Source organism: Macaca mulatta, chromosome 5 (genome assembly GCF_049350105.2).
Source record: "Macaca mulatta isolate MMU2019108-1 chromosome 5, T2T-MMU8v2.0, whole genome shotgun sequence".
NCBI classification, from domain to species: Eukaryota; Metazoa; Chordata; class Mammalia; order Primates; family Cercopithecidae; genus Macaca; species Macaca mulatta.
The window spans coordinates 130,742,754-130,756,036 of NC_133410.1; the positions used below are offsets into that span (position 1 = coordinate 130,742,754).

The 13,283-nt window shown below is 37.2% G+C and overlaps 1 protein-coding gene across 1 annotated transcript in view; it reads right to left on the reverse strand.

Moving 5' to 3' along the window:
- TRPC3 (transient receptor potential cation channel subfamily C member 3) overlaps nt 1-13,283 on the reverse strand; it is a 72,895-nt gene that overhangs the window by 37,948 nt on the left and 21,664 nt on the right. The window contains exon 3 of the mRNA XM_002808420.4: nt 7,334-7,522. Coding sequence (XP_002808466.2) covers nt 7,334-7,522 — 189 coding nt within the window. The remainder of the gene's footprint in view (nt 1-7,333; nt 7,523-13,283) is intronic.

Below are 13,283 nucleotides of genomic sequence, written 5' to 3' on the forward strand. Positions count from 1 at the left end.
GCCTATGGTACTTAGTTACAGCAGCCTGAACTAAGAAGCATATTTTATCATGCGAGTTCCTTTCCATTCAGTTTTCAAAATCCCAGGTCCTGATTTTCAGTAGCTGCTAGTTGCTAAGGATATATTAGGTCTTCTCTCCAAACCCAAGATTTTGTCACTTTTCAAAGGTTGTAATTTTGAAAACAGCATTTCACAGACCAATGCAATCATTATTTGAACTCATGAATATAATCAAAGTTGAGGCTTCCTGGGTATATGTGACAACTTCCTAGGATTCTTGTTGAGAACTTCTCCAAACTTCCACTTCTGCCCCTGTACTGTATTTAGATCATTTCCTTCTTGCTTCACCTCTCCCTCTATGGTCCCTAATGTCCTTTATTCATTCATTCATTTATTCACTCATCAAAATGTCTTAAGCCCCTCCTATGATCCAGGCAGGGGCAGTATGATCCAGATCCAGGCAGTATATTGGGCAAGTATATTGGTACAAGAAGATAAAAATGGAAGCATCAGAGTTGAATTAAGTGATAAGAGGTCATTGTTCTAGGGTACACAGTAAGCTTTGAATAGATACAAAATAAGCTATTATAACTGAGGCTTCAACTCATATGCTTGTCAAGATGCCTAATCAGAATTTAAAATAGCCTTAATTTGAATGTTGGTACAATCATCTTGATATTTGAAGGATCTGCATTTGAGGGAAGTTAGACATATATAAATAAAAGGCATCCCTGATGACTGCAGCCAGGCTAAGCTTGGGACAGGTAATGGTTCATTCAGGGTAAACTACAGGTGGAATATATAATGTCATCAAATCAGATTACCACTTAGGATATCAACAATGCAGTTTTTGGACCAAGGGTTTCTGTAGGAAACAAAATTCCCATGAAGTTAGGAGACAGGAAGACATGTGTCTATATGGATTTGATGGACAAATTTCCCTTTTGTGAGTATCTGGTTAGCTATCATTTGAATGTGTCTCCTCCAAAATTTAGGTGCTGTCAATGTGGTAGAGTTAACAGGTGGAGCCTTCAAGAGGTGATTAGGCCATGAGGGCTGCTCCCTTGTCAATGGTATTAAGACACTTATAAAAAAGGTTTTATGCAGCATTCAACTAGCTTGCTCTTCTACTCTTCTGCCATGTGAGGACATAGTGTTCCTCCCCTCTAGAGGATGCAGCCCTCACCAGACTACCAAACCCACTGTTGCCTTGATCTTGGACTTCCCAGCCTCCAGAACTATGAGACAAGAAAGTTTTGTTCGTATAAGTCTCTCCATCTCAGGCATTCTATTAAAACAACACAAGTGGACTAAGGCACTGGTCGTTCTTAGGTTTTAAACTCTTGAGGACAGAAATATTAATGTTATAGCGTATCTCCCTTTCCTACTCCTTGTCCTTGGACTAATTTTTAAATTTGAAGATGTGCTTTATGGCATTAATTACATATTTATAAAGATTGCACAGTTTCAAAGACTTGATGGACTCAATCCTTTCCATATGGCATATATGTGATGGTCAGTCTTTGACTTGATGTAACTTGTACAACAGTGCAAACCCTTACTCTACATTAAGTAGTAACCAAAATTGTGGTCTTTGCATTTTGCCTGTTACACTTTAAAATTCAGCTTAACGGGTCTATCTACTATGCTGCTAATTCTACTCTTTTTTTTTTTTTTTGAGATAATTATACACCACTTCATGGATTCTGTTGATTTCATTTAATCCACACAAACAGATTTTCCTCCAATGATTTAAAATCCTAATGCGAGTACACAAGGAGCATTTCAAAAAAGAAAGTAAAGTCAGAACAATAATAGCAAGCGAAGGCAAAAAAGCTAATCCCTTTAGGAGATGAGTTTTGGTCTTTTCAATGACTTCGAAATAGGGCAGTGACCTTTATACCTGAAAAGTGTTTTACCTCCTGAAAAATCTCCTTATGCCACTACACCAGTTACACCCAACAGGATAACATTTGTATTCTGTTTTCTAACTTCAGTGGACCAGCAAATTGAAGTTATCACAAAAATAATACCCTTATTTTGAGTTTTCTGATTTAAAGAGAGAATGCTTGACACAAGAAAATCTCAATCTTTCAATTGGACAACCAGCATTGAGAACAAATGAAATGTTTTTTTCTTGCCAAATGACTGATAGATTATAAACTGAACCACTGATCAGGGCAGGTTAGGGAAAACAATCAAATTTTAAATTTAAAAATTAATTAATGTTACACTGTTTTGCATCAAATCAGTCTTCACAAGAACTGTCTTCATGGGAATACTGTTGCGTAAAAACATGGTAGGAACTCTGGATTCGTTTTTAATGATACCGTTAGAGCCACAATTCATACAATTTAAAGGAAAATATTCTTGTAAATAAAAACTAGGCAATTCAACTTCTTTTTAAAACTCAATGAATTGTGAAATATAAACCCAAAACTTATATTGCAAAGGTTTTCTGGATTTTCAAACTTGCTGAGTGCAAAACGCTCTGTTATCTCTTGGTGCCTGGGGAAGACCAGGACAAGGGGCCACGCAGTACAGCACACAGGACTGTGCCAGCCAGCACACCCATTCCAAAGTCTCAGTGGCATATTTACAACTCTCTCTTTGCATTTCTTTAATTCTGGGCTTCCCCTGTATACTTTTTGCACAGAAAGTGGATACACAATGGATGCTTTTATCCTGTTTATACTGCTGCATGTTTCTTGTTAGGATGGCTTTTCTACATTTAAATCTAATCCTACTATGGAGGAAATATTAATAGGAGAACAGAAAGGAAGAACTCAGGAAATGTTCTCCTTCTCTATCTGACAGCCCAGTTTTCCAGATTCAGTGGTCTACCAAGCTCTAGTATCTTTTGTCAAAAACTTTCTCACAATAGACATAGCTCATGGTGAAGCAGGTAGAACTTTGGTTATTTCTATGGTGGGGAGTGGATTAATGTTCAGCTGCACATCACAGAGCAGGATAGAGGTACACTCAGAATTAGAACTCAAGACTTTTTGGAAGGGGCAAACAGTCCATTATTCTAATTAAACAAAATTAGTGTTTTTGCCTAAAAATTAATTTTCCTGTACCCATTTTCAGAAAATCAAATTTCATCTTCCAGTCTATTCCATTCTCTTTTCAAAGAATAATATAGGTATTTCTATAAATAGCAATAGTGTTTACTATCCTTCCAGCTTTATAATTTACCTTAGAGATCCCTTAAAAATGATTTTAGGCTGGACACAGTGGCTCACACCTGTAATCCTAGCACTCTGAGAGGCTGAGGTGAGCGGATTACTTGAGGTCAGGATTTTAAGACCAGCCTGGCCAACATGGTAAAACCCCATCTCTACTAAAAATACAAAAATTAGCCAGGCATGGTGATGGGCACCTGTAATCCCAGCTACTTGGGAGGCTGAGGCAGGAAAATTACTTGAACCTGGGAGGCGGAGGTTGCAGTGAGCCGAGATCTCACCACTGCACTCAAGTGTGGGTGACAGTGAGACTCCATCTCAAAAAAAAAAAAAAAAAAAAAAAGATTTTAGGATGAATAATCTCCAAAATCCATTCCTTATTAGTAAAGATGCAGGCAGATGGTTGCTGTTTTACTATCAGCACTGAGAATTATAAATTTTTATTCTTTGTTAGTTTGAGACAAGGAAAATGGTATTTGTACATTAGTATACGTTTATCATTAGAAGGTCTGAAAATTTTAAATATGGATGTTAGTCATTTGAATTTTCTCTTCTGTGACATGCCTATTCAAACCTTGTGCTAATTTTTCTACAGGGCTCTGGATGTTTTCCTTACAAATTTGTTTGAGTTCTTGGGATATTATGAAGATCAATCTTTTGTGAGTTATAATAAAAAAAAATTTTCCCAGTTTGCCCTTCACTCTTTTGTTTATAATCTTTCTGATGTCATACAGAGGTTTTAAATTATATGTGACCAGATTATTTGTATTTTTGCTTTGAGATTTCTTTGCTTTTATATTAGAAAGTCCTTTCTGACATAAACATTAAATTCATGGTCAGATAGTTCCTGTTCTGGTGTTTTATATATTCATTTACTGGATTAAGTATCATTGAGTTCTGTAAGGCCTGGGTTGAACTCATGCTTTGATTTCTGGGAAAGACCAGAGCTCTGGGAATCCTGAGTCCAGTTAGAAGACAACAGACTCGGAACCAAAGCTGGGAGTAGGTCTTGGGCAGTCGGTAGAAGAAAGACTTCCTGAGTCTCATATGCGGTCAATATGGCTTACCATTAGATAGGAATGGTTTCCTTGGTGGAATTATGGGTTGATTTGAATAAATATGAGTTTATTATGTTATCAGGGGGTAGGGGAGTCCATATAAAGTTACTTTGAAATCCCAATGACTTGCATATGGCCATAGTCTACCTCTGTGCCAGAGTGGGCAGGGATTATGCATCATTATAACCCAAGATGTGGTTTTGCTTGGAGACTAGAAATGAGATGGTGGGAAAAGGAAGCAGCAGGAGTGGGTAGGGTGATATTTTTCCTCCTTGTGAGAGTGAAGACGGGTGAGTGTTGACTGAAAATGAAGGAAGCCTTTGAAAGGAAGAAAGAAAGGAGGAATTGGGGCTTTGCAAGCACTCTGGAATATAATTCTTATACACATTTATTATTCTAGAACAGAATTCTTACGTACATTTATTAATCTAGAATATAATTTTTACATACATTTATTGAGTGAGGATTCCAAATCAAAGACTTTACTCATTAATACTCCTTTTATAGCATAAAACAAACAAAACCAGGAAGGTTTGCAAAGTCCTGAATCTCCTTACAGTTCTAAATATTTTTTTTGGTTGCCTGATGGTTGACTGGTATCAATTTATTATTAACGACACCTCATACACTGTAACCTACATGCCAATTTATTTAAAGTTAACATGCAGGAAGAAAGAAACTCTGCAAGGCAGTTTAGTTGACAGAAGCACAAGTGTAGATGAGCTGTCTCTGCTCATATAACACTTTCAAAGCAATGATAAAAAACCAGTGACAACTGAAATCAATTCTCTCAGGTGTCAAAGAAAAGAGATACATATTGCAGGATGTGTGAATATATGTCCACAGAGTTTTCTGAAAAACAGTTTACTATCAATCTTGCTCAAAATTATCCTTTTCCCTCAATATATTAATAACTAAACCTCAACTAGCAAGAACGCTCTGAGAGGAGGGCAATTTAGCCAATTTAATTATCTTGTAACATACTTTCTTTGAAAAGTGGTTTTATTTCCATCTTTACTGAGAATCTTCACATTTGACTGTCTTAAGAAATAGAGGAGAGATCTGCCATTAATGGTTGACCAAAATCTTGCAAATACTATGTGTATAAGTTTTCTACATTATGGTAGCAGAATTATGTGTGTCAGAAGAGAGAAAGACAGACAGGAGGGGAGAGAGAAAGAGGAGAAAGAGACAGAGACAGAGTGAGAGAGATTTCCCCATCCTCGCTTGCTGCTAGGGTGCAAACATTGGCTTGGGTCCACTGATCAGAGGCATTTTGACCAGTGGAAAGAGCCATATGAAAACAGGCAGGATTCAGAGCATCCTCTCTGTGCTGATATGGGAGCAGCAGAGACAGAATTGTTCCATTTGGGCCACAGCAACTCCCTTAGCAGGTCAGCGCTGTGCCTGGTTCTGGGTGAGGTTTTTGGAAGCACAGCTTAGATAAGCTTGTTCCTGTAGCTCTTCTTAGGATTCTGTGAGCTTCCTCAATATCACTCACTAAATTCCTTCCTGCTTAAATAAATTCCTCTTACTAAGGACTTGATTCAGTACAAGGGGCATGAAATCTGTCTTTGATGACTGAGGATTAACTAGCTTAAGAGTCATCACTCTGGGTGTGAATTTTCATAATGTAGAAATGTTATTATTAATAGCTAATACTTATTGAGCAATCACGATGTACTACTGTGTGCTAATTACTTTACATGCATTATCTCATGCAATCCTTAAACAAATGAATAAGTAGGTACAACTATTGTCTTCACTTTACTAGTGAGCAGATGGAGGCCTGGATGGTTAGGTGACTTGCCCATGGTCACACAGGAGCACATGGTGGTGTCGGGACCTGAATCCTTACAGGTTGGCTCTAGTGCCTGTCCTCTTAAGCACCATGTCACACTGCAGAAAAGACAGAACACTTGTCTCTTTGTAAATTGATCAACTTTATAAAACCAGAGCTGATAACAGATTATTTCTTTGTGATTTATCAGTTTCTCTTAAAGTACAAAAAAATCTGTTATATAACATGTATAAAGTATTGGATTCTGGATAACTGAGATGTTTATTATTGTGAAACATTATAACTACAATTTTTATGAATTATTTAAAAGCCCCATACAAGTTGGCAAATAGAAACACATAACCGTTTTTCTGCAGTAACCAGAGTAAAAAATCATAATTTTTATTTCTGGCACCTGCATGACCAACTCCATAGTTGTGTGACCTTAGACACGCCATTGAAGCTTGGCAATCCTCAGTTTCCTTGTAGAATAGAAACCCCATCATCTACTGACATATTTTGTAGATAAAATGAATAATAACAGACTTGCTGCAAGGATTCACATAAGAATGTAAAAGTGCCTTACAAAAACATATACAGGTAACAGCATTATTAATTGTATTGTAATTAACATTTTACAGAGTGCTTTTGCATATCATAACCCATTTAAATTCCACGAAAACCCTGAGATAGATAAGAGATATTATCCTCCTGGTACATGAGGGAACTGAAATTTACAAATTTATGACTTATTCAAGGTCCCACCATGGGTAAAAAGTAGAAAGGATCAGAAGCTACACATTTAACTTGCAACTTTACCCCCTACAAAAAAACCTTTTATCAATAGCATCTATTTTTTATTTTATTTTTTGAGACAAGGACTTGCTTGCTCTGTTGCCCAGGCTGGAGTGCAGTGGTGCTATCGTTGCTCACTGCAGCTACAAATCTCCTGGGCTCAAGTGATCCTCCCGCCTCAGCCTCCCAAGTAGCTGGAACTACAGGCACGTGCCACCATGCCTGGCTAATTTTTAAATTTTTAGTAGAGACAGGGTCTCGCTAAGTTGCCCAGCTGGTCTTGAACACCTGGCCTCAAGTGATCCTCCTGCTTTGGCCTCCCAAAGTGCTGGGATTACAGGCACATGCCATCATGCCCAGCTAATTTTGTTTATTTTTTGTAGACACGGTCTAACCATGTTGCCCAGCCTACTAGCATCTAGTCTTATTATTTTAATAATTTTCCTAGGATTATGGCATAGTTTGTATTACATGTTTATTCTAATATGGCACTAGATGAAAGTAGGCCCACTCACCTTTTTGACTTCATACTTAATGGCAAGTTTGACACGACTTAATGAAGCTTTGTGCCTGTGTACCTCCAGAGGTTCTGCTGACTCCAGATCTCCATTCAGAATGGCTTCTACCTCTTCTGAGTCTCGGCAGAGATCCAGCACACCCACTACAAAGTCTTTGCACTGCATGGAGAGCTTCCGATAGTCATTCTAAGAACAAGAGATTTAGTGTTTTAACACAAATAATTTGCTTTTATTCAATGGAAAGTGTTTGGGTGAATTAGAAAAAGGTATCCCTTCTTTTGGGGGTAGAAAGCTGCAGCCTACCTGGATGCAAGGCTTGTTGAACTGAATACAGGCTGGATTTGCACCCACCCAACCCCTTAGCCAGGTTTCCTTCTCCTGCAAACAGCCCAACCATCCGAGATAGTTCTGAAAATGGCATGATAATAATCTCACTTATATGTGGAATCTAAAAAAGTCAAACTCAGAGAATAGAAAAGTGGCTACCAGAGGCAGGGGGTGGGAGTAAGACGTAGGGTAAAGTAGAGATGAAATGAGGAGATACTGGTCAAAGTGAACAAAGTTTCATTTAGACAGGAGAAGTAAGTTTTTGAGATCTATCTGCACAGCACAGTGACTATAGCTTTAATACTATATTATATACTTCAAAATTGATGAGTAAATTTCAAATATCTCACTACCACAAAAAGTAATGTGAGGTGATAGATATGTTAATTAGCTTGATTTAATCATTTCACATTGTATACATCTATCGAAGCATCCCATGGTACCCCATAAATATATACAATAATTATTTGTCAATTAAAAATTTTAAAAAGCATTTACTCAAAAAATTGTATGCTGAAAGACCAAAGGATCAAAGAGTTTTCTCTCTTTTGTACAAACAATAGTTCTTGTAAAGTCAAAACAAGACCATTTCTACATTGGAAATTTTTCTATAATGGCCATTTTTCTAAAATGGCAATTTGATGTAGAAGATCAACTATATGTGATATGAAAGTTGTCAAAACTAAGTCAACTGTGTTAAAAACAACACAAAACAAAAAAACCCTGACTAATAGAGTCAGAGAAAGCCATGAAGGAAGGGTTCTCACACACAAAACTATCACAAGAGGGTGCAAAAACTATAACCTTGCATAAAGGCCATCGCGACCTTACACAAAAAATACCTCTGTGAGGACGTCTGCCCAGCAACTGCCTGTACAACTTTGGACTAGCTCTGCCTTTGTTATTGTTCCTGGAGCGTAGCCCTCCTCACTTTTCTTTTAAAAAACTTGTCTTTCTTTACCTCCCTGAATACACAGAGTTTACCATGTCACTTGTATTTCCACTGCAATATTACATTCCCAGATAAATATGATTTTCTATTTTTTTTTTTTTTTTTTGAGATGGAGTCTTGCTCTGTCACCAGGCTGGAGCACAGTAGCACAATCTTGGCTCACTGCAACCTCTGCCTCCCAGGTTCAAGCAATTCTCCTGCCTCAACCTCTCAAGTAGCTGGGATTACAGGCAGGTGACACCACACCCAGCTATTTTTTTGTATTTTCAGTAGAGATGGGGTTTCACCATATTGGCCAGGCTGGTCTTGAACTCCTGACCTCAAATGATCTGCCCAGCTGGGCCTCCCAAAGTGCTGAGATTACAGGCGTGAGTCACTGCACCCGGCCTCATTTTCTTTTAGAGAACCTCTCTCTCTGTTATTTAGGTTGACAGTGAAAAATAACTTGTCCAGTTCATTATCCCTTGCCTTACTGGAGACATTGCTTCTCAAAGTGTAGTCCTCAGAACAGCAGCATCAGCAGCACCTGGGTATGTGTTAGAAATGCAAATTCTCAGACCCCAGCCCACATGTCCTGATTTAGAAACTGAAGTAGGGCCCAGCAATCTGTGTGTGTTTTCACACACCCTCCAGATGATTCTGATACATGTTATGTTTGAGAATAATTGGTTTAGAACGACTGTAGAGAGGTAGATGGATACCCACCTGTATACAGAGGGTTTTCTGTTTGTTTGTTTCTCTGAAGGGCATATTATTGTGCCCTGCAGAACTAGAAGAAGAGAAATATATCATTGTATGTAATGGAATTCTCAAGGGTTACAGAATTCAGTACCTGAGAGAAAAATTTCCAGGCCACTGGAACTAACACCTTGCTAAAAATAATCCATGAATCTTTAATTTCATTTGCATACTTATATACTGCTGTGGACTACTATAAGTAAGTCAGTTGGTAGCATTCCTTGTTGCCTTCTGAATGGAGCTTTGTTTCTAGTCCGTTTGTTCTAATGAAGGCGTCAATGACCATCTCCTGAGAAAGTGTCTCATTTTTGGAAACCCTAGTTCCACTTTATGACTTTCACTAAAATTCTAGCCTATTAGGAAGGCTAACTAGATAATAATCTAATGTGGAACACTTGAGGAAAACAGAATTCCCCACTGTAACATGTCCTGAGACACTGTAAGTGTCTATATAACTAAGTAATATTTGGCACAGTAGAATTACTGGGCTTCCAAAAATCATACTTAAATAAAAGACGTGAAGAATTCCAATTTTTTTCCTTTACATAATTAATGTGATTTGATGGGCAAAACCACGTCATCAGCTAAAATAAACAAGAAGAAGAGAGACTGTTTAAAGGCTACACAGATTAGAATAGTTTCCATTTCAGATATCAGAAATTCAGATAAAGAACAGTTACAGTTAATCCTTTTCCCCTCATAAGGGAACAGATAAAATGAATAAAACTTCAATCTTTAGTTTCCATTCAAGTTGGTACCATGCAACTGATAAAATTAATAAAATGTTCAGTCTCTGGTTTCTGTGCAGAGTGTCAGTTAAATATCCATCTGCTTTCCATTCCTGAAAGACTAATGAAATATTTTATTATAGCATCCAGAAGAAGTATTAAATCCATGCCCGTTTCCATATAAAGCTTCCCTTTTAATACGATTTTTTTAGATGAAATTTCCTCATGTTATTCTTCAGTTCAGACTGTTCTGTAAGATTTGGTACAACATAGGGTGGTCATTTCTCCATTGATCAGAAATAGAAAGAGGCTACTTTCCATGCTTTGAAGAAAACTTAGTACCCACATCTGCAGTAATGCCTAAATAATAACTCATTACCTATAAAATTATAGCCTATAAACTGTTTAGTTTTAAGGAAAGCTTTTTTTCACATCCACTGAAAGATCAGTAAATAATCCAAAAAACTGATAATCAAACATGCTGCAAGGACAGCACTGTTTGTTTTTATAACAATTTAAACATTTCCCACTTAAAGAAGTCTGTTGCCGGAGTGCAGAAAATAATCAGAACTGGAGATAATGGTGATTTCTTTTGTTACAGTAATTGGATACCTTTTTTTAAACCTATGCAGAGCTCGCCGGGAAAGATGGAGAACTCCAGCTAAGAACAGCCTCTCTTCAGCTGTAAAAGCAATCATGTCCACATCGACTCTTAATTCCACCATGAGGCCGCATTGAATGGTAATTCCACCATGTTACTTCACAGATCAGACCATTTTCTGGTCTACATTTTCTAATAATTTTCTTTTAAGTTACTTTTGCATAATGGTCTTTAATAAACCACTCATCCATTACCACAGCCCTCCACAGTTAGCAGGTGGACCTACTGCACACCCTGTAGAGCAGAACTTAAAACCCTAAGGATCCGCTCAAGCCAGAGGAAGAATAATGAAGTTCAGTCTTCATTACAATATATCAACAGGTTCTGCACACTCCTTTTAATGTATGTGGTTTAATTATCATTCTAATCCTTTTTTATCCTGAAGAGGAAAACTGAAATTCAACTCTTAACAGGCTTGGTTCTGTCAGGCCCTTTCCCTAATAACAAAAGAGGCAAGTTATCATAGTGATTAAAAGCATAGAGTCTGAAGCCATACTTCCTGGGCTCAAATACTGCTTTACCACCTACTGGCTGTGTGATATTGTGGAATTCACTTTACGTCTCTGACATGAATAATCAATCCTACCCAATATTGGTACTATGAGGATTAAATGCTTAGAACATGTTTGGTACAAATTAGGTGCTAAGTGCTTCGATATTACCAGGTACATTATATTATATACAATACCTACGACTGGGACTCAAGACACTCAAATCTAGGCTTAGCATATGAAATGTTGCCTATAGCCTTTGCTTTCTCTTTTGCAAAATTAAAGATGATTCCTAGAGTATTTTCCTGCTATAAAATGTCATCTTGCTTTTTATATTCATTTTTTTTTCTTCCTTACAGCTGTAGTGTGATATAAGGTGAAATTGTTTTTTTACTTTAAGGAGAGGAAAACTGAGGCACGGGGAAGCAAACGCCTCTCCCCGCTTCCTTATTTTTACAAAAAAGGTGCGTCATGGCTCAGTCAAAACTAGAAAATTTCAATTTGCGTTCTCACAGCTTAATAAATGACTGGCTTCCTTGCCACTGACATTTTGGAGGATTAGACCAAGAGTCTATCCTTCCAATATTCTGTTTCTCAGAATAGCTTCAAATGGCATTTGCACATCCAAAATATTTCTTTAATAACCTGTCACGGAGCTATCCTCCACTAATTTATCTAAATCTGTATCCTAGAATGTTTGACCTCTTAGGGTATTGACCTTCACATGTTTTCAGCACCATGCCTACTGCATTTCTCAAAGAAATGTGAAAACTGCAGAGTGGCTGAGAATCTTCTCTGAAGCACCTAAATGATGGCAATTTCAGGGGTAAGATACTAGATATTATGGGCCATTGATAAGATAAAATAAATATAGGTGTTTTAAAAGGAAAAAAATCACCTCTTTTTCACTAGGGAACTATTTTTTTATTTCAAGGCTAACACTTTGAGCTCAAAGTCCCCATGGGAAGAATATAGCGAACACCATGGAATAGGGCAAATTAGGTTACCTGCTTGCCTCAGAAATGAGCTTCATTTTCACTGCCTTTTCAGAGCTCAGAGTCTCTGGGTCAGTGCTATGGAAGCACTATTTTCTCTGTCTGTCTAAAGCCCTGACAGATGGACATGAACATGGGACAAGAGGGGAGAAAGGTGAAATAAAGACAGATAAGAAAGGAATAACAAGGACAGGTAAAAATGAGAGAGAAAAGGCACATTGAGTTACGGGAGAGAGACGTGAAGTCCTCGGAGACTATAATTTCTAAAGAACTGTCTTAATTTCGGCTCAGAGAGGGCTATCTTGCTACACAAGCACTTTCCATATAATCTAGAAAAAAGAACTGGGAGATTTAGATGATTTTTGCATATCCTTATAGATATTTGGCAGCTTTATAGATGTTCTCTAGAATTCAACTGTGTTTTCTCTCTTTTTGCCTCTTCATTTGTGATATTTCCCCACCCTTGAAAGGTTATCAGAGGTGACTCTTTAAGTTACAATGAAAGAGATTCTAAGCATTACCAATATGGATCTAGCCAGCTTCAGGGTAAAACTATGAATAACAAATTCTCTTACCATAGTTGCACTGAGCTGACGTCTCTGGGTGGAATTGCAAACATCACCATCTTTAGTAAATTATTAAAACATGATCTTAGAAAATATTCCCTTTTATAGAATCTCTTGCAGACTTTCAGTATATATCAAGAAAAATGTGTAAAAACAAGGTTTGTGTGGCATTTGAAACAGTGGCAAATAAATACGTTTAGAATTATGTTTTAATTACTGTTTCAAAATAACAAAGTGATATTTAAAAGTGCTTTACCTACGTGCTTTTCTGCTGTCTCTAAACAGAATTTGGAGTTTCCAACTTGCTCTGAGTTCTATCTAAAAAAAAAAATCATTTGGGGGCCAAGTAAATAAATCTTTTCAAATACCACATAATGAATCTCCTCAAAGGGATTAGATATAAGGTAACATTTACTTTCTTCTTTGTATTTTACCTTTTTTGGAAATTTTTTACAATAAATGTGTGTAGCTTTTACATCAGAAAAAAAT